The sequence below is a fragment of the Phocoena sinus genome, chromosome 9 (genome assembly GCF_008692025.1).
Source record: "Phocoena sinus isolate mPhoSin1 chromosome 9, mPhoSin1.pri, whole genome shotgun sequence".
Lineage (NCBI taxonomy): Eukaryota > Metazoa > Chordata > Mammalia > Artiodactyla > Phocoenidae > Phocoena > Phocoena sinus.
Window position 1 is genome coordinate 73,278,742 of NC_045771.1, and position 27,884 is coordinate 73,306,625.

General features: G+C 36.6%; 1 protein-coding gene across 1 annotated transcript; it reads right to left on the reverse strand.

Moving 5' to 3' along the window:
- Positions 1 to 326: 326 nt before the first annotated feature.
- Positions 327 to 27,312, reverse strand: MACC1 (MET transcriptional regulator MACC1). The gene is given in 9 exon segments (XM_032643986.1): positions 327 to 539; positions 13,437 to 13,625; positions 16,316 to 17,228; positions 17,409 to 17,668; positions 17,670 to 18,521; positions 18,965 to 18,975; positions 27,200 to 27,244; positions 27,247 to 27,285; positions 27,288 to 27,312. Coding segments are annotated over 9 exon segments (2,547 nt in total).
- Between the last annotated feature and the right edge of the window lie 572 nt (positions 27,313 to 27,884).

The following is a 27,884-nucleotide window of genomic DNA, read 5'->3' on the forward strand; positions in this document are numbered from 1 at the left end:
ATTTGTTTTAACTAAAAGAAATTAAAAGTAACTTTGAAAGGGAGAGAGGGCTTTTCTTTCCCTTCTCAGCAACAAAGCAGCTTAATGTTTGCATTTGAAACATATATAAAAATGCATATTTGATTATAAAACCCATCCTTGGATTTTGTGTTAGGCTGTGCTTTCACCAGGAAAAAATACTTTTTCAAACATGAAAAAAAGTAATACTTTTCTGAGTTTCTTTCTCTTTCACACACACACACACACACACACACACAACCACACATACACACCCCTTTATTTTCCTTTCTCCCCCTACTCCCTCCTCCAAAACATACCCTTCAATTCTATACTTCCTCAGAAGTGGAGAATGCAGTTGCTCTCAAAACCTCTAAAGAATTTACTAGTATTAAAGCTCCAGTTAGGTCTCGCCTTTGTTTGGTCACAGGGTTTTTCATTCTGTCCAAAGCTGATTGAAGGTCTTGTAACACATCTCTGTAACTATTTCCGCAGTGAGCACTCCAAGTATAGAGAAAATCACAGGCAGGTTTCCACATCAACTATAAAGAAAAAACATTAAACTGGAGTAGTTTGGAAATAAATCAGAGAGGAAAATAGATGCTTTAAAAAAAAGGTTTAAAAGCCTCTTAAAACTTAAAAAGAAAATGGAATACCAATTACATATATACTTATTTAATGTCACAGAAAACATGTTTTAATAACTATCACTCCTCTGTTATATTCCTGTCTCTAAACCTCAAGATTTAAAAAATAATGACCAGAAGTAGGGCTTTTTTTTTCTTGATTCATGATCTAAACATTGTTCATTGTCTTCATAGGAATACAAAATTCCTTGTGCAATTTTTTTATTGTAACAGATGTTATTGCGATAAACTTTTTGCTCTCTGACAGACTTTTAAGGTTAAAATAATAACTCTTTTATTGTAATGTGTCTGTGGAGATCTTTACCATACCACATATAACAAGAAGGAAGTGTACAGTATATCTAATGATTTAAGTCATTTTATTTGAGCAAGTCTATAAACAAGGAAAAATGTAGCTTCACGATCAAGTCAAAAGGAAAGCAAAAATATAATTCTCTAATTAAAAAATAATTTAATGATACATTTTAATGACCAAAAGAGAGATAGATATTCAATACTTATTATGCTTTCCCTAAGCACCTACCCATACCAATGACCTCATTGTTTCCATAGAAATAAATGTACGCCAAAGAGGAACCTCACACACGAGGGTGTATGTAATGGTAACCAAGGCAACCAGGCTTAGAGAGAATAGAGACAAAGGCCGACCAAATAAGACAAATTGTGGAATACACACACACACACAGACACACACCCAGGTTAAAATACATTTTCTCTAGGAAAACAACAAAACGATCTCTGCACTTGTAATTGGAATATTTGGAATATAAACTTTGTTACTTGCTACTTATTTGGGTTCACTAAACTAATTCATTTGTGATTTTATCACTTTCAAAGTGCAGGAACACAGGTTGTTAGCTACATATTATACAGAGTTGCCCTCTTAAAACAGAGACTCAATTAACAGTAATATCACATGATAAAGGGCCTTGGGATATAATCCTTCACCTTCCACTGATACCCCCATATACCCTACAATTGAAGTTAAAAGAATGAAAGACCTAAATAAGGAGTTCTGTTATGTTTCAATTCACTCTATATGAAAGGCTATGCATCAGGCTCAAAGGATAATTTGATGTTATTTATCCAATTAGCATTCCCGGGAAGCCATGAACACCCATATTTTCACCTCTCTAGACAAAGCTCGAGTCTTCAAGCTATTGAATGGAAGATAATTATCAAAGTTAAACCCTATCTATGTAGTCATAATGCAGCAACAGAAATCATCCCATATTTCTGTATATAAGCTTTATCCTCACCAAGCTGATTTATAAAGAACTGTGAATGAGGTGTTCTCTCATCTATTTTTCTGAATATTCACATTGAAACCAAACCTCCCAAAGAGTAAGTTCCACTAATACTCTGCAATGGCAGATGAGGTGAGGCATATTAATAGAGCCTTTTTGGCAGATTCAATCTTGTCTATCACTGCTAAGATGCAAAAAAGCACTAAATGAGTAGATTATTCTGTAGTGGGAATAATCCCGTGACCCACTGTAAAAGCTTTGAGACCTGTATTCTATGTTGCATTCATTTAAAATTCCCTGATGCTCAACTAGCTGTTACATTATTTTTCAACTTGTTATATATTGTTTAAAATAATAGTGTTTATAGCTAAAGGCTTCTAAGACTTTATTCTAAGCCCCTAGTGACTGAGTCTGATAAAAAGATGTATTTGAAGATATTTTATGATAAACAGCAACTGAGAGCATTTCAGTACCAAGATAATGGCACAGTATCACTGAAAACAGATGTCTCTTTAAGAATTGCAGATGGGTAATTTACAGGTTGTGCACTACAGTGCAGATTCAAAGTACACATCTTCACTAACTTTCCTGGGTAGAAAAGCTCTGCATCACATATCTTGCTGCAACACAGTGCATTGCTATGTATAGAAAAGGCCTGAGGCACACTCAATGATGAAGGAGCCCCTTGCTGCTGTCAGAAGCAGGAAATACACCAAGGTGATATGGGAATTAGAAACTACAGATTCAGAAGTCCAATGATACATTTACCAACTTACTTAGGCAGAGGGCCACATAATCTCCTCAAGTCCGGCAATTTGTACTGATAGCAGAACAGTATGGTCAGCTCTTGCAATTCAGAGAAATGTGGAAAGATTGCTGAGTCCTGGACCCTAATTAGGACCTCTGAAAGTGTAAAAAGACTTTCCAGGAGTCCTCTGAATTAGTCAGAAATACAAGGAGGCATATTGCTCTACACTCACTGGAGATTCCCTGGAGTCTAAACCATAAGCTACCTAGAAATAGGTACAGTGGCTTTGGGCTAAAAATACTATGGCAGTGGTAAACTGCATGATTTGTACTAAAATACGAGCACATTTTGCATCCCATTTTTGCTCCTCTTTGTAGCAAATTAAGCCTGAATATTCCTTCAGTGCAAAATTTGTTCTGCTATATATAACATCATTGGTGGCTCTCAATACAGATGACAGAGAAACACCACTGTAGTACACATACAGTGAAAATATTTGAAATACATTGTTGTTCATTAATTAATTATTTCACTTATTAAATCAAAATTACTGAGTTACTGCTATAAGGAATTTTGTTTTCCTTTTGTAAAAAGGAATAAAATGTTGATATATAGCAGGGCTCTTGTTTTTAGAAGCTTTAAAGCATAGAAGGGAGATACATACTTGCACAAACACTGGCCCAATGTATGAATAGACAGGGTTTGATACTAAATAATGATTAAGAAAAACTCAAAAATTACTTGCACATTCTAATTCAGTGTAAGAAAAAAAAGGATAGTTCCATCAACCGAGAAGCACTATGGTGTAACAGAAAGAAAGATGAGTTTTGATTTCAGCATCCTGGGTTCACATCTGATTTCCATTGGGTATTGGATGGGTCAGTTAGAGTAAATTTATCAACTTATCTGAGCCTTGAATTTTTTAATCTATAAAATATGGGTAATAATCTCCATGTCTGTGTCCAAAGTACCTCATGAAATGTCTGGCATATTGTTTGCATTTAATGCTTTTCAGTAGGATATGGTGGAAAGTGGGTACTTTTTGGGTGAGGGAAAGATAAGCAGTCGGATTTTAGCCTTACTGAGTTTGAAGTAAAAAGGGGCTATCTCTTATTTCCAATAAGAAATTGGAATAGAGAGATGATCTCTAGGGAGTAGGCAAGAGTTTAGCGTCACTTGTGCTAAAATGATGGTGAAAAGCATGAGAGGAGAGGAAAATGCCACGGAGGAAAAAAAGGGATGAAAAATTTAACCTTTAATTAAGTCTACAGTTAGGGACCACAACTAAGAAAGAGAAGCAATAAAAGGATGGAGAGAAGCTAGTGTCAGAGTAATAGAAAATGAAGCAGATTGCTTCATGTTGCAAAAGTTAAGGGCTGATAGTATCCCCCAAAGGACATTCAGTGGTTTGCTGGAGCTGGCTCACACCAGCCTACTGTTCATATAGCCTCCCAATTCCATGTTCAGTGACATCACATTGTAAGATTAAAATCACCCATGTTGGGAGTTTTTACACCAAGGAAATGGGCAAAAGCTATAAGTTAGGGCTTTTCCTCCCTTGAAGAACTTGTAAAACATCTACCAGCATGGCACTCACTGAGGACATCTCTTTTCTGTTACGTCTTCTGCTACCTCGAACATCAAGTGATGTGGAAACATGAAAGAAAACTGAGAAAATTCAGGATTTTGGCAATTGATAGGACTTTGGTAACCTTGGAGGAGGCAGTTTCAAGAGAGTGGTGGAAGGCAGACTGCAGGTATGAGCAGGTGCCAAGGAACTGGGAGCCACAGAACAAATGGGTCATGCCTGGAACTTGGAAGTTGACGTAAGAGAGACAAAGCTAGAAGTAGAAGCGGTGGAAAATGAAAGTATGTTTAAAAGGACAAAGGTCTGTATAAAGTAATAGTAATTGAAAGGAGAGTTTGGTTTGAAACCTAACTTAGCCAGGTGGAGAATTTAGGGTTGTTGAGGGCTAGAGAGGTAGCAAACGCAACATACTCAAGGAGAAAATTTAACTTTCTTTAGACAGAAAAGACATAAACACAGACAAACATTAAAATAATTGTGGGGCTTCCCTGGTGGCGCAGTGGTTGAGAGTCCGCCTGCCGATGCAGGGGACACGGGTTCGTGCCCCTGTCCGGGAAGATCCCACATGCCGCGGAGCGGCTGGGCCCGTGAGCCATGGCCGCTGGGCCTGCGCGTCTGGAGCCTGTGCTCCGCAACGGGAGAGGCCACAGCAGTGAGAGGCCCGCGTACCACAAAAAAAAAAAAAAAATTATGGTGTTGGGTCATGTAACTAAGGGGGCAAGTATCAAGAAAAATAGAGAAGGAATGGGTTCAAAAGCATATGTTGTAGTTATGTACTTGATACACTGATGAAAAATATTAAGAACTACGTTTTCCCTCAATAAGCAAGTCTCTGCCAGGCAGAGTAAATACAACTTTTTCTATACTGAGATTGCCTTAACAAAGCCTGATAGAAGTCCAGCTTTCATCAATGCAAAAGTCTAATCAGTTGTTTGTCATCCTTTGCGGTATAGATATATGACATTTGGACTCAAGTTCTTAAATACTTACATTTTTCTTCAGCATTTTTTAATTTTCTAAGATCATTCTATTTTTGTAATGAAAAGTGAACATATGTTATCACAGGCAAAGACACAAAAGGTAACTTCCATACATTAATTAACTACAGACTTTATGAAATTATGTCCAAATATACATACACATTAAGGCCACAAGGATTCTAAACTTTGTAATAAATTAAACAGAAAATGAAATCATTTTCTCTGGAAAAGTTTGAATGAATAAAATGAGTAGAATAAACAATTTTCTTTCCGGAATGATCTAAGTTAAGTCATCTAAAACTGGAAATGAGTTGTGGACTGCCAAGATCTCTTCCAGGTTTACATTATCTTATACCTATTCAGTGGTCTAAAAATAGTTCTTCCTCTCTTGCTCAGTGTTATGATTTAATGGAAAATATGCAGAAACGCTGCACTAATGCTTTGACTAATCAGAAGGAAAGCATGCTCTTCAGGGTTTGTTTTTCTTGAATTATTCCTGAGCACAAAACAACTTCCATCAGGCTTCTCATCTTTATCACAAATATCTGACACACAAGCATCATTCTTGCCCCTTTACTGTTAGCTTTTTGATGTTAACTTCATGGTGTTTATGGATTCATCTCTGAATAAGAAGCGTGAGGCTAATAAAAGCAGAGAGTTATTAATTTCTCATCTATGTGCTTTGATCTCTTTATATAAAGGGCAGCAGCATCAGTAGGCATTTAATCTACCAAAGCTGAGCAGTTTCTAAGCTCCCAGAATTTGTATAGTAGGAATATGTCTTTGGTTGATCTTCCAGATACTAGAGGACAAATAAGAAGGTAAAGGAGCAATGAAAAAGTAATAAGTGGGATGCCAAAAGAAATGAAATGGAATAGAGCTTAAAAAAAAAAAGTTTTCTAAATTTAGAGTGCTTGTTTCCAAAAGCCAATCAGACTCACTAGATAACGAAATGCAACATGAACAAAAGCAATTCAAATTTGAGCAAAGCACTCTATGTCTCTTTTTAGCTCATAAAATATGAATAGTATAAAGAATGCAAGTGGTTTTAACTACCTTTGGATAATTACATTTTGCCACATTAAAGGATTAATAATCCACCTACTTTCCTCATAAAATGATTGGAGCAACATTTCATTTTAAGTACAATTATCTGAAGAAGTATCAAGGAAATTTGTCTCATTAATGATTATTATATGCATTTTATCTTCAGTGCATCATTTACAATATCGAGGTGGGCCTTCCATCACCTTTAATTGGTAACTACATAAATATTATTGAAATGAGGTTGCCGTTACCTTTAGAAAAGAAGGGAGACTAACATATCTGGGGTCCCTATTTCCTTAGAAAGGAGACGGTACTGGACTTGGTTAAAACTTGACCTAAGATTTTCTTGGAAAAGTCTCTTTGGGCACAGCCAGCTGTTTGCTCTAGAAATAACCACTTGAAACTTCAGGGGTTAAGCATGAGCCACAGGAAGACAGAGGACACATTCCTTACTACTGCATCAAAATAGTCTAACATCTTAGGAGAACCTGCTGGCTAAGCTATTCCAACCAATTCTTAATTAGGAAGAGACTACAGGTCACCTGGTTATAAATCCGAGGCCATCTCACTATTGTATTGCAACAAATTTATTTCAGTAGTAAACAGTTTTAATAAATGCTAATTTAAGTCTTATAATTAGCTGGGCTTTGGTTTTCTGAAATTTCCTATTGTTTGTGATCCCTAACAATAAATCTTAATAAAGAAAAATCTAAAATTGAATTCAAATATTAGTGTCTCTAAATACATTTTTAAATACCTTTGTAATATTTAACCTAATATGATTATTACTTCTATTTGATTTTCGGTGTGGTAATCAGATATATAATGCAGAATTAAACCAAAGATCATAGGAATACAATGTGTTACCCCAATGTATTACACTGTGATATCCTTTTTTCTTTATTCCATCGTCTCAAAAAATGGAGTATGTTTTCGGAATTAAAGATTATAGCACAAAGCATTATAGTACTGTACAAAATAAACAATGATAATCTAAATATTAGGTCACTGTGTCAAATCTCTAATACAAACAATGAAGATTTGAGATACATTTTACCAATGGTAGATGAATTTCCATATAATACTCTCCCCTTTTTAAAGAAATTATAAATATACTTCTTACTGTAAAAGAACAGCAAATCATAAATTTAAGTACTAAGGCTAGAACTGAGCCGGGCCCAGATACAGAACCAGACAATGCCACATCCCTGTAAGCAGAATCCAGGCATTGCAGTGTGAGTCGGAAAATCAGAAAACCATAAGACTTGAAGGACATTCCTTTTACCTTTTGCAAGAGATATTTTCCAAGGAAAATTAAATGTTGTTAAGCCAGTAAGAAAAAGCTGGTCAGCCAGGATTTTCTTTCTCATTTTTTCCATGCATTACCATTCTGCCAGTTTCTCAGAAGAGAAGGCTCAAAATCACTGCTGACTTTCCCCTTACCTACATTCTTTCTATAGTTACTCTCCACCATATTACTGAAAAATTAGTATACTTTATTCCCTTTTCCAAAATCACTCAGTGTCACACAGTTGTCAAATTTACCTCTTCCTCTTAGACAAAATAAATAATAATAAGATAACATATATTTAGCTATTACAATGTGCAAAGCATTTTCCCAAATATTTCACATATATTATCTCACTTAATCCTCCAAACATCTGATGAATACGATAGTATCATTGCTATCATTTTACAAAAAATGATTTTACAAAAAAAATGATTTTTTTACAGAAAAAAAAAAGATTGCTAAAAAAGTCAAATGACTTGTCCAAGGTCTTAGGGCTAATAGATGGTAGAGCTGAAACAGAAATCCAGACAAGGAATCTTAACCTCTGCTCTGGCAGTCATTCAAGACTCTCCAAAATATATATATCCAACCATGTCTCCCCATAATTAATAAGATGCACTCTCTCCTCAAGCCCACATATTCTCCTCAGTGGTCTCTAGAAGTCATTGTATCCAGAAGCACTGAACTCCCCTTCAAGTCCTCTCCAATTATTCAAATGTTACCCATCCTTCAGGACTAGGATGTGCCCTCTGACAGCTCCTGCCTCTTTGATCTTCTATCGTTTAGTTAACTCTGAAAGAATTTATCATCAGCAGAGCAAGAGAATAACTGTGTGTAAAACAAACCTGGATTTAAATCCTAGTTCTGTCACTTAACAGCCATGTAATTCTGGATAGCTTACACAAATGCCTTCACTCTCAGTTTGCATATCTGTAAAAAGAGGATGGTTCTAATGTCTTCCTTACAAACTTTGTTAAAGTACATGAGATATTACAAAGAAAATGATCATAATGATTAGATGACACACAGTAAATATGCAATAAATTACAACAACTATTATCATTCTCAGTATTAGTTATATTTACTTATTTCAGCATCTAACCATATACTTGTTTAAAATATAACAATTCAAATATTAACAGTTTATCCCAATTCCCATGCCAAATGAAACTTGGCTTTAGAGAAAAAAATTCATATTTTTCATTCTGTTTGTGTTTGTTGTAGCTCCCAGGGATGCTGAGAACTGATAATGCTGAGATCTGATAATCCCAGAAAACATATTAATTGTACGGATTAATTTAATACTGAAAGCAAGGATACAGAGGCAAGATTCTAAAAAAGTAGGAAGAACTCCATATAGAATTTTTATTCACCTATAAAAGTACTAATAAAATTAGCTGTTTGAGGATTACCTACTTTCTCATTTTTAATCTAGACTTAGAATAAAGTGCTCTGAACACTACAGCTGTCAGTTAGAGAATGAGGAGGGAAAAGATTGTAGCTAGAAGATAGAACAGAGAATTAGATCCTCACTGATTAAGTACAGATGGCAAGAAGACATAAATATATCTTGCTGGTTACAGCTGTCTATAGGTGAGTGGTTTCTGAGATGAAAACATTACAATTAGGAATGTTCACTTCATTGGGCTTTCATAGGGAGGATGGCCCATTCTGATAAGTCAAATAAGAAATCAGCCTCAACAGGTTTATTGGAGCTCAGTGGGCACTGGTAGTAGGTAATTTAAAAGGGGAAGCGAACCCTTAGTGTCCTTAGTGAATAAATGTCCATATTGAATAAGAGGGAAAGAGCATAATCTTTATTGTTAGGCAGGGAACCAAGGTGAGAGAGTTGCTAGGGAAGTTATTATCATATATGGTAATAATCTCCAGAAGGTTAAATAAAGAGTACCTAATTTAGGCCTGTGAATATCTTGGTCCTGAAATCCCCAGCATTTCCACTTGTAAAATACAACTGTTTTTAAAATGCACTATTTTTCTAATATTTTATTGATACCTATTTTTTTAATTAAAGCTCAGAAAAATTCCAATGAATTTTTACTAACTTTCACAGGAAAACCTTGGCAAGAGTTAAACATCTTTGTATAAGTATAAATAGGTTTTTTTCCCAAAAGAAATACTCTGAAAAACATGTTTTGCTTATAATCATATTCCAAGTTTTATAATTTTGCTTTCACGTAGGAATTACAATGTCATTAGAAAATTTCTTAAAATTTTCTTAAAATTTTACTTAGGGAGATGGTTAATTTAAAAGTGTTGTTCTCAGAAGTCTCCAGAGATAGACTTTTTTCATCTTAGAAAAGAATAAGGGAAAGCGGTGTGGGGGTGGGGTGGGGCGTGGGGGGTGGTGGTGTGATGAATTGGGTGATTGGGATTGACATGTATACACTGATGTGTATTAAAATTGATGACTAATAAGGACCTGCTGTATAAAAAATTAAATTAAATTAAATTAAAAAATTTAAAAAAAGAATAAGAAGTGGTCAGAAGTACTGAAGAAAAATCTGACACACTATTAATAATCCATTCTTTAATTGGCTGAGGCTTGATGAAGATGTTGAGGCAAATTTTGATAGTATCCTATCATAGCTTGAAAAAAGAAAAAAGAAAAAGTGAAATGAGTTGCTTAAACTCTCCATCCTAACCGTAACTCCCAGCTCTGCCACTCAGCCACTATATTGGATTTGGACTGGATGGTCAGAGTGTAATAGTTAAAGTGCGAGGACCCCAAAGTCAAGGTCTGTGCTCCAAAACTCGTTCCATGACTTCCTAGCTACGCATGTTTGAGCAAGTTACTTAGCCTCCCTACAGCTTAGATAACATTAGTAGCTGCCCCACAAGTTTTTGTTGAAAGGATTAAATAAGTTAATTTTTGAAATGTTACTGGAATAGTGGCTGGCACAGAGTAAGTGCCACATAACTACTAGATAAAATAAAAATAGAACAAAGGAAAAAGGGAGAAGTTGAAAAGCAAGGAAAGTGAGTGAAAAGAACCTGATTGTAGACATTGGCACACATGGGAGGAAATTCTCTAAATTTGTGCCCACTGAGGAAGTGAGATAAAGGAAATAAAAGCAGCATGGGAACCACAGAACTTGTTATCTCCCTGCCCCAATTTCAATTCCCTCCCTCTGTACACCCTACCCAGAACTAATATAAGTATGTTTTGAAATCAACTGCTTAACTTGTAAATTGATCATATTTAAGAATCATCTCCTTCCTAGGAGAAAAATATTGTACAACTATTTTTTTTCAGAGAGATGGAAATCAGCATATATTTACCCTTTACTTTACATGGCCTAAAAGGTAAAGATTCTCATAGATTATTTGGAATAGCTTCAGGCCAATATGCCGAGAATTATTTTCTAAACATTTAACAATATGCATCAAAGTGATGATTGTTAGTGTTAATCCCAATAGATTGAACAATAGCCCCTAGAAAGACACATAGGGGCTTTCCTTTCTGCTTCTGAGTGTTTATCAGCCTCAGGCGTAGACTTAGTCATTTCTGATTCGGGCTGTGCAAAAGTAAACAAAGGAAAAGTAGCCTGTTGGCCTCCATGAAGATTCCGGGGAGGACAAACTGTAAACAACCACAATCAGGGAGAAGTTGGATACTTAACAAAAAACTCTTTGATAAATAGCCCTCTGATAAACAACTCTAAATAAAACCTTTTTAAAAACAGAGCTTATTAAGAAAAAAATAAGTCCTGATTTCAATGAGACAACGTTTTTTAAAAGATTTTTTTTTAGAGCCATTTTAGGTTCACAGCAAAATTGAGAGGAAGGTATAGAGATTTCCTGTTTATGCCCTGCCCCCACCACATGCACAGCCTCCCCATTATCAACATCCTTCACCATAGTGGTATATTTGGTACAACTGATGAATCTACACTAATATATCATAATCACTCAAAGTCCATAGTTTACTGTAGGGCTGACTCCCAGTGTTGTACATTCTATGGGTTTGAACAAATATAAAATGTTATGTATCCATCATTATGGTATCATACTGAGTACTTTCACTGCCCTAAAAATCCTCTGCGCTCTGCTTATTTATCCTTCCCTCCCAACCCCTGACAACCACTGATCTTTTCCCTGTCTCCATAGTTTTGACTTTTCCAGAATGTCATATATTTGGACTCGTACAGTATATAGCCTTTTCAGATTGGGTTCTTTTGCTTAGTAATGTGCTCTTAAGGTTCCTCCATGTCTTTTCATGGTTTCATAGCTCATTTCTTTTTAGTGTTGAATAATATTCCATTGTCACACAATATTCCATTGTACCACAGTTTATTTATCCATTCACCTACTGAAGGACCTCTTGGTTTCTTCCACGTTTAGTAATTACGAATAAAGTTGCTATAAACATTCATGTGCAGGTTTTTGTGTGGACAAAAGTTTTTAATTCCTTTGGATAAATACTAAGGAGCATGACTGATGGACCACATACCAAGAGTATGTTTCATTTGCCAGAAACAGCCAAGGTGCTCCAAAGCGATTGTATATTCCCACCAGCAATGAGTGAGGGTTCCTGTTACTCCATATCCTCAACAGTATTTGGTGTGGTCAGTGTTCTGGATGTTGGCCACTCTAATAGGTATGTAGCGGTATCTCAATTACACAATTTTTTAGTCAGTTAACTAAAATATCAGAGTAGCATATCACGTACAGTACTGTTCCTTTTTTATTTCTTAAAGATTTCTCTTTTTGGCTCATTCAGTAAAAACTGATCTGTAGGTTGTAATGCCCTTCTTAGTATATAGAGATAAATGTAATCTATGCAAAGGAAGTATGGCTTCAGCCTTTGGCTAGTCGTGGCTAAAGAATCTTGTTTAGAGAGTCAGGTTTCAGGAAACCAGAAGCCAGCCTGCTGAGACTTCCACTGTAGCTGCTAGAATTCAACTAACTTGATTTGACTCTTGACCCTTCATGGAAAAGCTTGTCTTGTCCTGCACACCCAGCTGACATAGTTACTTCAAAGTAAGAAAATTTTCTCAAGAAATTAATACCCAGTTCTATGCTCATAAAGGAAGTAGCGAATACAGCTTTTGCCTCCTGTCAAGTCATCATCTAACTAGAGAGATAATCTTTCCTTAACTGAAATATCTTGAAAATGTTTACACCCATGTAAGAGAAAGATACAGAAGATTTTATATGTGCTCATCACTGGAATATTTTTATTTAAGTCAATAAAAACTGATTCACATTTCTTTATGGTATTAAATAGAGAAAATATTTATCTAACTTACACCTAATAGTATACCTTTGTTTTAATATTAATAAACATTTGCATTTTAAGTATTTACTTTGTTCTACATGCTGTCATTCTGTATCTGATGTCTATAGTTATTGTATGCAAAACTGTAAAGGAGATAATGCTCGTAGATATCTCTAGCTATCATTACCAATGAACCCCACACCATCTTCTCTCTTAATGCTTTTTGTCACCAAACATTATTTACCACCAATGACTAAGTCTGTGCCTGAGGCTGATAAATATTAATTATTATGTCCTTTTTCCTTGTCATGACTGGGCCGCAACTCTTCCCTTCAAAGCTTATCTGTTCTCTGCCTCAAGTTATTATAGCCCTACATACTAACTGCCTATTTAATTTGGTCAATTTATTTGATAAAAGGCCATGGAGATATGCAATCCAATAGGAGAAACATCAGTATATTTTAAAGGTTCTTAATACCTTTAAAGAGTGATGTGTGTATATTTCAGATAATATCAATGGTTATAGGGGCAGTGACTTCAGTTAGTGGATCCTCTAGAACACTCAATCAATCCACGTATGCAGGGCACTCTTGATTGCATTTGATTTACCTGGTCTGCAGTTTTTCACTATTTAGACAAATAGAAATCTTACCTCTACAGCAACATCTCCAGCTTTTCCTTGGTGAGGAATTTCATATGCCTCCATTTGTCGCTTTGTGAGTCGTACTAACTTTTCAGCTAGTTTCCTCCAGCCTTTTCCAAGCTTGACAGCTGAAGTCAGACTAGCAGCCTCTTGGACGAGATGTGCTACTAACCCCTGGCAATCAGTCTTCAGCAGAGCCTGCAGCAACAATTGCATGTCATAATTAAAAGCAACTAATTTGAGCTTTTTTCTATAAATTAAATTTGTCATTACATATTCTGGAAACTGGCATCCTTTTTCTCACCACACATATATTTGAATTTTCTAAAATTCAAAGAGTTGATTTACTTTTTAAGCAAATCCAACAAGCAAAGTACAGAGACCACAACTAGATCAGAATTAGGGGAGATTTAGGACTAACTCATTAACTAATTATAGGGGCTTGAGTAAACCACTGAATTAATATATTTCTTAATATCCTTAATTACAAAAGGAAGAAGTTGAATTAGCCCCTTCCAAAGATACCCTGAGGTTCTAGCAGTCAATAATTTATCAACCCAGGGATGATTATTTACTATATGAACAGTAATTACTTTCCTTACCAGAGGACTGGCTACAGGATTTCTATAGAGGGAGCACACAGTTGCTGGTACATTATTCTATTTTTTTTAATCAAAATGTGATTTAAAACTTCCCAGAATCATGTGTATTGCATAAAAAATGAAACACTCTGACAACCTTGAACAAAGCTATTGATATTTATGACTTTAAAAAAATTTACTCTCTCCATTCACCACCAGTGTAGTTTTGCTAAATTTAAATCTCAAGGTATCAAATATAAAACACTGAGGTTTCAACAATGCACACTGGAAAACCTTCAGACTCTTTCTTCCTTAATTAAGCATCTGAGATTTGTCAGTCACCATGCATGTTTTAAAACAAGTCTATGACTTTCTCTTTTGCCTTGAATATATTTTTAAAATACGAGATTAGATTTATCTATCTCTTTTCTGTTCAGATAAAGATGTTTGGTAGCCCTTCATCATTTAATGGCACTTAAAAGCTTTATCATTATGAAACAATAAGTAAAAATGAATTACCAAGTAAGTACACTTACTATGCAAATGAAGTTTCAAGGGGTAGCCTCTACACAATATGCTTCATTGTCTTCTGGTCAGATAGCCAGGCCTTAGCTCTTTCCATTCAGAAATTCTGAAGCCTCCACTGAGGCAAAATATAAAATTTTAGGAACTACTCCCTTGAATGAGCTCTCCACCAGCACTGGCTAGTTAGTCACCAAAGCTACTCAGTTATCACACACCAACACAGAGCAGGTGTAACCAGGCTTAAACTTTCAGATCATTTGGCCAATATAACCTTTTTTTGCCACTAAGAGAAACAAGAAAGCAATTTTCAATTCAGACTTTCATGGCTCCATGCTGAACATGAGCTATGAGAGGTAATGAGCTATTGTAAAATGCATGTGCAGCTTCAACCAGGTAGATCAGCCAATGACTGTAAATGGCCTGGGTTAAGTGAGAATGCAGCACACCATCATAAAACCACCTATTTAACAATCAGATATTGGACTTTAAAAATTCACCCCTCACAGTATCACTGTAGAAACATAAAAATAACAGAAGGAGAGGGATTGTTTTATATATATAGTTCTTTATTATATAAATTATTGTTAACATCACAGAATAAATTTCTCTCCAAAAATTTCTCTCCTCCTTTTGCACTTCGGTTAAAACTTTGCTCCTCTACATGAACCTGCCTCATCTATGTGAAGATCTACATCTCTTACAGAGCACCAGCTTTGCACAGTTATAGTGATATTTACTAGACACCAACATACGTACTCAAACAAATATTTTTACACACACGCATGCATTGTTAATACCTTTGTTTCAGGAAGACATAGTGGTCTTACGTGTGGCTTTGGAACCAAAAAGGTTTCAAATCCCATCTCTGATACTAACCAACTGTCAGAACTTGGGCAAGTTGCCCAACCGCCCAAGACTCAGTTTCCTCTATTTGAAGATGAAGATACTAACTAGACTTACCCTGTAGAGTGGTTAAAATGACTAAATGAGAGAGCATGTATAGAATGTTGGGGACAGTGCCAAACACATAGAGAACCCTAGAGAAGCGGTATATATCATTATTATTATTTATACAGTCACATTTTAGCCATTTTTAGAAATAATGCTCTTGTTTTTTTTTTTTTTTTACTTTTATAAAATACTGAATTTCTACATTTAAGGCAAAATAATTCTTCATCTTTTTTATAGATCTCTGCTGAGCCTTACACTGGGGTGAATGCTATGTTGAAAAAAAAAAAGAATCCTAAGAGTCCTATTAAAACATGAAGATTAAGAAGGGAATTAGCAATATCATTTTTGGATTGTGATGCATTGCATACAAAGGATGAATATTAAATTGCTAAAGTTAAAGACATTGGTGATATGTCTAAAAACACTAAAAGTGAACCTATACCAATGGCCAAGTTAACTAGCTTTGTTTCAGTTTGTCTTATTTACTTTCATGTAATTGGAGCTTCTCTGATATTTTAAGAGCTATCTAAATATTTGAAAAAGGGAAAGAAGGGATCTCTTAACTGTTATGCTCTAGCACAAACAGAATCTTTAATCTTCCATTATAGGAAGATCCTTGGGGGCCTAGTTTCTGGGAAAATCACAATTGAATGTCAAATCTAAGAAACCAGTTATATCATCTTGTAGGCAAAGCTCTATATTTGCTGTAAAGTGACTTCAATTTACTTGAGACTGCTGAGAATTTTTTAACTACTCTCATATGTTTACTTATAAATATTGCCAATAAAGTTCTCTATGGTAAATAAATTACTGTGATCAAGCAATACTCACCACAGTAAGTTCATAAAGAAACTTCCTGGTATTTCTATCTGCATGAAAATCTTCCTTTAACTTCTTTACAACATAAGAAACTTTTTCTGATTCTTTGTCTGCTTGTATTCGATCAAAATCTTCCAGTGCCAGATGTGAGTAACCTAGGACATCAGCTAAAACTTTCCAATCATAAACTTTTTCTGACACCAAGGTCAATACAACTGAGTAGTTGTAAGTCAGTTTTTTAAGAGGCAGGGTAATTTGTTCAAGAAGATTCCTGGTTTTGAAGACATTATCTGACATAGACATTACTTGTTCCTTTTCAATCACCTTGACATTTTTGCAATGTAAAAGTCCAATCCTACCTCTCAGGACTCCCACATACCATTCTTTCACTTTGGACCGTCCAATGGCTTTTACTTTACCTTCTCCAAGAAGAGCTACTGTGTCCCCTTTGAAATATTCAGGTAAGTAGTCAATCTTGCTTTGTCTTAGCACTGTCTTCAGGGTTACCCCATAGTTGGCAAAGTTCAAATTTTTGTTTTGAAATGTAGGATATTTAACATGCACTGTTGGTAATAAAGGAGCAGACTTGATTTCCTTCTCCTTCTGCAAATCACCTGGCAGATTTGAGAGGCTTTTTAGGTTTGGGGCTGGATCAGGTGCAGTAATAAAGAACTGTGTAACTGGCCTACCATTGGGAGGCTCCACTTGAACACGGAAAACAAACAAGTGCATTTCTCTGGAGTCAACTAAAGAGAATAATAATTGTTGATGAACTACTTGACCTGATTGCAACTGCTTTTGTTTAATTTCTTTCCCTTTTCCTTCTACCTTTACTTCAAAATCAGGATCACATGAAAAGACAGAAATACTTAAATCTTGTGGCTTTTCAAGTAAGAAGGAATGCTTCCCCCAGAGCTGAAACACACTGGAGATGTGCTGTGTTTCCCACCCTTCTTCTTTTTTTTTTTTTTTTTTTTTTTTTTTTTGCGGCTCAGCGGCCATGGCTCACGGACCCAGCCGCTCTGCAGCATGTGGGATCTTCCCGGACCAGGGCACGAACCCGTGTCCCCTGCATCGGCAGGCGGACTCTCAACCACTGCGCCACCAGGGAAGCACCTCACCCTTCTTAATATCAGAGATTGTAAGCCTTCCTGGCATATAACTATGTCCACAAACTGTGAAAATAGCAGCGAAACTGGGATGGATATAGTTATGCCCATAAGTTCCAACCGAGGTGCTTTTGTGGATATAATCCTAAATGGTGGCAGCTGGTGACTGAGTACCTTTAGTTTGTGCAGCAACCACTAGATACATTGCCTGACTCAAGTCTACTAGCTTGACTTGGATGGTGTCTTTATAAATGTAAGCAATTGTTTAATACTTTAAAAGGGCCTTCTTTACCCAGGCTGTGAAAACACACCACTTCTGTCATGACTTGGCTGAAAGGATCCTCTTTCACTTCAGCTCCAATTTTCATCTCTAGCAAAATGGCTTCCATTGTGTTAAGGATACCTAACATGATTCCCAACAGTGGGCTTACAGTGCATGAAAGATCATGGTTTAGCATCTGTGGAGGATCTAGAAAAGCCCTTCGAGATACCTGTTGGTATTCTCCCACAGCTACATGGCCTTGGGGCACATGAACAGTGATATCTGATTCAGGTAATTGTACTGACCCTCCCTGGTAGTTTAATTTGCAAACTATTGTGGTCTCTGCAACTTGTGTTTGGGCCCATCCAGGACTCTGATTAATTGTATTCAAATCTAGGCAGGAGCAGGCCAGGTGGTGTTGACTTAACCAAGCCATTCTATAAGCCTCTCGATCATTTTGAAGCCATTCTAAGTCTTGTTCTAAGATCTGGTCAGAGTTATGTATATTCTGATGGGCATGTGCTGTGTCATCTAAAATGTCCAAAAGTTCTGAAACACTTTTAGATCTTTCAGATTTCCTTGAGGAAGACTGCCTAAGCAACTGATGCACGTCAAGTTCATCACCAGAAGAACCAAAAGAATTTCCAGTTTCTACTTCTCTAAAAAAAAGAAAAGGATCTTCCTTCAAGATGGAAATATTATGTCTCTTCTGGTTATTTCTTAGCTGAATTATGTCATCCAAAAATGGGTTAGATGCGGACAGTTCATTCCAGAATGGATTCATAGCATTGGAAGCACTATTGCCATGAAGTGTGAAATCATCAGGCCAATTGAAAGGCAAAACTGGGTCTGGTTGTTACTTAAACAAAAACAAAGAAAAACAAAGATGAAGTGGCATTCTGAGATATAACCAACATTAATTCTTATTATAGCTAAAAAATTGAAAGTTTTTATTTGCTTTTTGATCTCCAGTCTAATGAATACTACAAAATTAATGTTAAATTTGGTCAAATTTTCATGTTGTGAGGAAAGAGATATTGTTTGACCAGATTATTTGACCATATGTAATGTTACTTTATCTTAAGACATTATGATTTATAAACAAATGTATAGCAACTTAGATAATAATCATTTAACACATCTTCTTGAAAATGATCCAGACTACAAACATTTATGCCTTGGTTTTTTTTTTTTTTTACATCTTTATTGGAGTATAATTGCTTTACAATGGTGTGTTAGTTTCTGCTTTATAACAAAGTGAATCAGCTATACATATATATATGTTCCAATATCTCTACACTCTTGTGTTTCTCTCCCTCCCACTCTCCCTATCCTACCCCTCTAGGGGGTCACAAACCACCGAGCTGATCTCCCTGTGTTATGCGGCTGCTTCGCACTAGCTATCTATTTTACGTTTGGCAGTGTATATATGTCCATGCCACTCTCTCACTTTGTTACAGCTTACCCTTCCCCCTCCCCATATCCTCAAGTCCATTCTCTAGTAGGTCTGTGTCTTTATTCCTGTCTTACCCCTAGGTTCTTCATGACATTTTTTTTTTTCTTAGATTCCATATATATGTGTTACCGTACGGTATTTGTCTTTTCTCTTTCTGACTTACTTCACTCGGTATGACAGACTCTAGGTCCATCCACCTCACTACAAATAACTCAATTTCGTTTCTTTTTATGGCTGAGTAATATTCCATTGTATATATGTGCCAAATCTTCTTTATCCATTCATCTGATGATGGACGCTTAAGTTGTTTCCATCTCCGGGCTATTGTAAATAGAGTTGCAATGAACATTGTGGTACATAACTCTTTTTTTTTTTTTTTTTAACATGACTCTTTTTGAATTATGGTTTTCTCAGGGTATAGGCCCAGTAGTGGGATTGCTGGGTCATATGGTAGTTCTATTTGTACTTTGAACCTCCATACTGTTCTCCATAGTGGCTGTACCAATTCACATTCCCACCAGCAGTGAAAGACTGTTCCCTTTTCTCCACACCCTCTCCAGCATTTATTGTTTCTAGATTTTTTTTGATGATGGCCATTCTGACTGGTGTGAGATGATATCACATTGTAGTTCTGATTTGCATTTCTCTAATGATTAATGCTGTTGAGCATTCCTTCATGTGTTTGTTGGCAGTCTGTATGTCTTCTTTGGAGAAATGTCTATTTAGGTCTTCTGCCATTTTTGGATTGGGTTATTCATTTTTTTGTTATTCAGCTGTGTGAGCTGCTTGTAAATTGTGGAGATTAATCCTTTGTCAGTTGCTTCATTTGCAAATATTTTCTCCCATTCTGAGGGTTGTCTTTTGGTCTTGTTTATGGTTTCCTTTGCTGTGCAAAAGCTCTGAAGTTTCATAAGGTCCCATTTGTTTATTTTTGTTTTTATTTCCATTACTCTAGGAGGTGGGTCAAAAAGGATCTTGCTGTGATTTATGTCATAGAGTGTTCTGCCTATGTTTTCCTCTAAGAGTTTGATAGTTACTGGCCTTGCATTTAGGTCTTTAATCCATTTTGAGCTTATTTTTGTGTATGGTGTTAGGGAGTGTTCTAATCTCATACTTCTACATGGTACCTGTCCAGTTTTCCCAGCACCACTTATTGAAGAGGCTGTCCTTTCTCCACTGTACATTCCTGCTTCCTTTATCAAAGATAAGGTGACCATATGTGCATGGGTTTATCTCTGGGCTTTCTATCCTGTTCCATTGATCTATCTTTCTGTTTTTGTGCCAGTACCATACTGTCTTGATTACTGTAGCTTTGTAGTATAGTCTGAAGTCAGGGAGCCTTTTTCCTCCAGCTCCATTTTTCGTTCTCAAGATTGCTTTGGCTATTCGGGGTCTTTTGTGTTTCCATACAAATTGTGAAATTTTTTGTTCTAGTTCTGTGAAAAAAGCCAGTGGTAGTTTGATAGGGATTGCATTGAATCTGTAGATTGCTTTGGGTAGTAGAGTCATTTTCACAATGTCGATTCTTCCAAGCCAAGAACATGGTATATCTCTCCATCTATTTGTATCATCTTTAATTTCTTTCATCAGTGTCTTATAATTTTCTGCATACAGGTCTTTTGTCTCCTTAGGTAGGTTTATTCTTAGGTATTTTATTCTTTTTGTTGCAATGGTAAATGGGAGTGTTTTCTTGATTTCACTATCAGATTTTTCATCATTAGTGTATAGGAATGCCAGAGACTTCTGTGCATTAATTTTGTATCCTGCTACTTTACCAAATTCATTGATTAGCTCTAGCAGTTTTCTGGTAGCATCTTTAGGGTTCCCTATGTATAGTATCATGTCATCTGCAAACAGTGAAAGCTTTACTTCATCTTTTCTGATTTGGATACCTTTTATTTCCTTTTCTTCTCTGATTGCTGTGGCTAAAACTTCCAAAACTATTTTGAATAAGAGTGGTGAGAGTGGGCAACCTTGTCTTGTTCCTGATCTTAGTGGAAATGCTTTCAGTTTTTCACCAATGAGGAGATGTTGACTGTGGGTTTGTCATATATGGCCTTCATTATGTTGAGGAAAGTTCCCTCTATGTCTACTTTCTGGAGGGTTTTTATCATAAATGGGTGTTGAATTTTGTCGAAAGCTTTCTCTGCATCTATTGAGATGACTATATGGTTTTTCTCCTCCAATTTGTTAATATGATGTATCACATTGATTTGCATATATTGAAGAATCCTTGCATTCCTGGAATAAACCCCACTTGATCATGGTGTATGATCCTTTTAATGTGCTGCTGGATTCTGTTTGCTAGTATTTTGTTGAGGATTTTTGCATCTATGTTCATCAGTGATATTGGCCTGTAATTTTCTTTCTTTGTGACATTCTTGTCTGGTTTTGGTATCAGGGTGATGGTGGCCTCGTAGAATGAGTTTGGGAGTGTTCCTCCCTCTGCTATATTTTGGAAGAGTTTGAGAAGGATAGGTGTTAGCTCTTCTCTAAATGTTTGATAGAATTCGCCTGTGCAGCTATCTGGTCTTGGGCTTTTGTTTTTTGGAAGATTTTTAAACACAGTTTCAATTTCAGTGCTTGTGACTGGTCTGTTCATATTTTCTACTTCTTCCTGATTCAGTCTTGGCAGGTTGTGCATTTCTAAGAATTTGTCCATTTCTTCCAGGTTGTGCATTTTATTGGCATAGAGTTGCTTGTAGTAATCTCTCATGATATTTTCTATTTCTGCAGTGTCAGTTGTTACTTCTCCTTTTTCCTTTCTAATTCTATTGATTTGAGTCTTCTCCCTTTTTTCTTAAGGAGTCTGGCTAATGGTTTATCAATTTTGTTTATCTTCTCAAAGAACCAGCTTTTAGTTTTATTGATCGTTGTTATCGTTTCCTTCATTTATTTATGATCTGATCTTTATGATTTCTTTCCTTCTGCTAACTTTACTTTTTTTTGTTCTTCTTTCTCTAATTGCTTTAGGTGCAACGTTAGGTTGTTTATTCGAAATGTTTCCTGTTTCTTAAGGTAGGATTGTATTGCTATAAACTTCCCTGTTAGAACTGTTTTTGCTGCATCCCATAGGTTTTGGGTTTTCGTGTCTCCATTGTCATTTGTTTCTAGGTATTTTTTGATTTCCTCTTTGATTTCTTCAGTGATCACTTCGTTATTAAGTAGTGTATTGTTTAGCCTCCATGTGTTTGTATTTTTCACAGATCTTTTTCTGTAATTGATATCTAGTCTCATAGCGTTGTAGTCAGAAAAGAGACTTGGTACAATTTCAATTTTCTTAAATTTACCAAGGCTTGATTTGTGACCCAAGATATGATCTATCCTGGAGAATGTTCCCTGAGCACTTGAGAAAAATGTGTATTCTGTTGTTTTTGCATGGACTGTCCTATAAATATCAATTAAGTCCATCTTGTTTAATGTATCATTTAAAGCTTGTGTTTCCTTATTTATTTTCATTTTGGATGATCTGTCCATTGGTGAAAGTGGGGTGTTAAAGTCTCCTACTATGAATGTGTTACGGTCGACTTCCCCTTTTATGGCTGTTAGTATTTGCCTTATGTATTGAGGTGCTCCTATGTTGGGTGCATAAATATTTACAATTGTTATATCTTCTTCTTGGATCTATCCCTTGATCATTATGTAGTGTCCGTCTTTGTCTCTTCTAATAGTCTTCGTTTCATAGTCTATTTTGTCTGATATGAGAATTGCTACTCCAGTTTTCTTTCGGTTTCCATTTGCATGGAATATCTTTTTCCATCCCCACACTTTCAGTCTGTATGTGTCCCTAGGTCTGAAATGGGTCTCTTGTAGACAGCATATATATGGGTCTTGTTTTTGTATCCATTCAGGTGTCTGTGTCTTTTGGTGGGACCATTTAATCCACTTACATTTAAGGTAATTATCGATATGTATGTTCCTATGACCATTTTCCGAATTGTTTTGGGTTTCTTATTGTAGGTCTTTTCCTTCTCTTGTGTTTCTTGCCTAGAGAAGATCCTTTAGCAGTTGTTGTAAAGCTGGTTTGGTGGTGCTGAGCTCTCTCAGCTTTTGCTTGTCTGTAAAGGTTTTAATTTCTCCATCAAATCTGAATGAGATCCTTGCTGGGTAGAGTAATCTTGGTTGTAGGTTTTTCTCCTTCATCACTTTAAATATGTCCTGCCAGTCCCTTCTGGCTTGCAGAGTTTCTGCTGAAAGATCAGCTGTTAAACTTATGGGGATTCCCTTGTGTGTTATTTGTTGTTTTTCCCTTGCTGCTTTTAATATGCTTTCTTTGTATTTAATTTTTGACAGTTTGATTAATATGTGTCTTGGTGTGTTTCTCCTTGGATTTATCCTGTATGGGACTCTCTGTGCTTCCTGGACTTGATTAACTATTTCCTTTCCCAAATTAGGGAAGTTTTCAACTATAATCTCTTCAAATATTTTCTCAGTCCCTTTCTTTTTCTCTTCTTCTTCTGGGACTCCTATAATTCGAATGTTGGTGCATTTAATGTTGTCCCAGAGGTCTCTGAGACTGTCCTCAGTTCTTTTCATTCTTTTTTCTTTATTCTGCTCTCCAGTAGTTATTTCCACTATTTTATCTTCCAGGTCATTTATCTGTCCTTCTGCCTCAGTTATTCTGCTATTGATCCCTTCTAGAGTAGTTTTATTTTCATTTATTGTGTTGTTCGTTGTTGCTTGTTTCATCTTTAGTTCTTCTAGGTCCTTGTTAAATGTTTCTTGCATTTTCTCTATTCTATTTCCAAAATTTGGATCATCTTTACTATCATATTCTGAAATCTTTTTCAGGTAGACTGCCTATTTCCTCTTCATTTGTTAGGTTTGGTGGGATTTTATCTTGCTCCTTCATCTGCTGTGTGTTTTTCTGCTTTCTCATTTTGCTTATCTTACTGTGTTTGGGGTCTCCTTTTTGCAGGCTGCAGGTTCGTAGTTCCCGTTGTTTTTGGTGTCTGTCCCCAGTGGCTGAAGTTGATTCAGTGGGTTGTGTAGGCTTCCTGGTGGAGGGGACTAGTGCCTGTGTTCTGGTGGATGAGGCTGGATCTTGTCTTTCTGGTGGGCAGGTCCACGTCTGGTGGTGTGTTTTGGGGCGTCTGTGGACTTATTATGACTTTAGGCAGCCTCTCTGCTAATGGGTGGTGTTGTGTTCCTGTCTTGCTAGTTGTCTGGCATAGGGTGTAGAGCACTGTAGCTTGCTGGTCATTGAGTGAAGCTGGGTCTTTGTGTTGAGATGGAGATCTCTGGGAGATTTTCGCCGTTTGATATTATGTGGAGCTGGGAGGTCTCTTGTGGACCAGTGTTCTAAAGTTGGCTCTCCCACCTCAGAGGCACAGACCTGACTCCTGGCTGCAGCACCAAAAGCCTTTCATCCACATGGCTCAGAATAAAAGGGAGAAAAAGTAGAAAGAAAGAAAGAAAGACAAAAAGAAAGAAAGGAAGGAAGGAAGGAAGAAAGAAAGAGTATAAAATAAAATAAAGTAAGATAAAATAAAATGTTATTAAAATAAAAATAATTATTAAGAAAAAAGAATTTTTTTAAGTAAGAAAAAACCAAAAAAAAAAAAAAAAAAAAAAAAAAAACCCCAAAATCGGACGGATAGAACCCTAGGACAAATGCTGAAAGCAAAGCTATACGGACAAAATCTCACACAGAAACATACACATACACACTCACAAAAAGAGTAAAAGGGGAAAGAAATCATAAATCCTCCTCTCAAAGTCCACCTCCTCAATTTGGGATGATTTGTTGTGTATTCAGGTATTCCACAGATGCAGGGTACATCAAGTTGATTGTGGAGATTTAATCCGCTGTTCTTGAGGCTGCTGGGAGAGACTTCCCTTTCTCTTCTTTTTTCGCACAGCTCCCGGGGCTCAGTTTGGATTTGGCCCCACCTCTGCGTGTAGGAGGGCGTCTGTTCTTTGCTCAGACAGGATGGGGTTAAAGAAGCCGCTAATTCGGCCGCTCTGGCTCACTCAGGCCACGGGGAGGGAGGGGTACAGAGTGCGGAGCGAGCCTGTGGGGGCGGCAGAAGCCAGCGTGACGTTTGCACCAGCTCTGAGGCGCGCCATGAATTCTCCCGGGGAAGTTGTCCCCTGGATCCCGGGACCCTGGCAGTGGCGGGCTAATCAGACTCCCCGGAAGGGAGGTGTGGAGAGTGACCTGTGCTCACACACAGGCTTCTTGGTGGCGGCAGCAGCAGCCTTAGCATCTCATGCCCGTCTCTGTGGTCCGCACTGTTAGCCCGCGGCTCGCGCCCGTCTATGGAGCTCCTTTAACCTCTTAATCCCCCTCTCCTCGCGCACCCGGAAACAAAGAGGGAAGAAAAAGTCTCTCGTCTCTTCGGCAGGTCCAGACTTTTCCCCGGGACTCCCGCCTGGCTAGCCATGGAGCACTAGCCCCTGCAGGCTGTGTTCATGCTGCCAACCTCAGTCCTCTCCCTGTGCTCCGACCGAAGGCCCGAGCCTCAGCTCCCAGCCCTGCCCGCCCCAGCGGCGTGAGCAGACAAGCCTCTCGGGGTGGTGAGTGCCGGTCGCACTGATCCTCTGTGCGGGAATCTCTCCGCTTTGCCCTCCGCACCCGTGTTGCTGTGCTCTCCTCCGTGGCTCCGAAGCTTCCCCCCTGCCACCCGCAGTCTCCGCACGCGAAGGGGCTTCCTAGTGGGTGGACTTTTCCTACTTCCACAGCTCCCTCCCACTGGTGCGGGTCCCGTTCCTATTCTTTTGTCTCTGTTTATTCTTTTTTCTTTTGCCCCTACCCAGGTACGTGGGGAGTTTCTTGCCTTTTGGGAGGTCTGAGGTCTTCTGCCAGCGTTCAGTAGGTGTTCTGTAGGAGTTGTTCCACGTGTAGGATGTATTTCTGATGTATCTGTGGGGAGGAAGGTGATCTCCGTGTCTTACTCTTCCGCCATCTTCCCCCTCTCTCCTATGCGTTGTTTTATATTTCATTTTCATGAAAGAATACCTCTGAACAACAGAATAATGGTCAATTATCCAGATTTTTCTAAACATTGAATGGTTGGTCTCATTACATCTAAATTATTCATTTAATGTTTTTTCTTTTCTGATAATAGTCAATATGTAAAAAAATATCAAATACGTCTGTGTACAGCTTAATTTGTTAAAAGATAATATGCTGAACTAGACAATCATGCATTTCTTAGATTATTTCTGATAACTTCGTAATTATAAATTTTAATAACACTGAATTTTTTCATGAAAAATGAACATTTCATGAAAATAAACGTTGAAAAAATAGACCACCATTAGATTTACTACCTGAACGGATTCCCTGAAATTTTTCAAGTTCAAAAGGGCAAAGAACATGCTTATTACCACTGTAAAATGGAAACACGTTACTTTGGAAAGTGGGTATTTTAAGCATCAGCAACACATGAAAATACTTATATATCAACTATAATGAATTTCTATATATCTCAAAAATCTTGATTTTTTTTTTTTGTTTAGAGCAACTTACACTTGGTTATTTTGCAAAATATTGATAATGATTCTGTGGACTTTGTGAAGCTGGTGCTGCTTTAGAGAAAATGAAAGCTAAAATAGAAAAATGAGTTCAAGTAAGCTTTCAGACTTTTTTGTTTAGTACATATAGAACTATACATTGATTGAAATGAGCTTTAAGTGTCATATATTAAAAATCAAAAGACATGTTTTGAAAAATAAATGTTGCATTTCTTTTATTTTTACACTTTTCTTCAAACCCAGTTCCATTGGACTTTCTTAAAACTTACTTTTTCTCTGAGAATCTGTTCAATTCTTTTATACTGTATTTATTAGCCCACTCCAACATACAGAGATCTCCTTAACCCCAAAATTCATTATATTTACTGCAATATACCACTCATTTAATAGTTTTTGTCTCCTCATAATATTTATTATATGTTGTTTGACTATTTTATTTTCCTCTTTTTTGTTTAATGATAGTTTAAGTATTTCCATGGTAAAGTTTAGATTTTACCATTCTTTTAATCTTCTGTAGCACTTTTCAGAGTAGTTCTCCAGTAATTAGTGGTGGTGGAGGAAAAAATTACAATAATTATAAATTCTTGTACCTGTAATATTGCAATTTTTTGAGGATTTTTGGGCTTCCATGTCAACAAATTTCCTTCAGATGTACTTCGTGAAATTCCTCCTGACCAAAATGGGCTTTTTCACTGGTTAACATTATTCCACCTACAAAGTAAATATAATATATATGTGTACATATATATATATATATATATAGTATATTTCTTGTAAGAATACATAAACAGGTTGGCATAGAAACCAAACTCAAAGTAATCTACATATTTAAATAGAAAACTGCATATAAAAACACTCTGCATAGGTCCTCTACTTCTGATAGGATGCTGGATAGGATGCTCCATTGAAAAACCCTCAGATCCTGGATTAATACCAACAAGCAAACCTAGAAATACATTAGTGATCCTATAAAAAAAAGTAATAATGAAAATCCCAAGGATAACAAAAAGAATAGTAAGTTGAAACTTCAATAAATAGGCATTACTTGTTTGGTGATTGGAAGTCTAAAAATCACAAAACGAAATTCTCCCCAAATCCTTCTATACATTTAATGCAGTTCAAGAAAAATCATATATTATGTATATGTGTTTGTAACTTAGGCTTTTTAAAAATTATGTAGAAAAGCAAAGACAAACCAGAAGAAGAACACGATAGAAGTTATGTGTGCCGCCAGATATCAGTATTTATTATAATTTGTGCTAAGTAAGACAATGT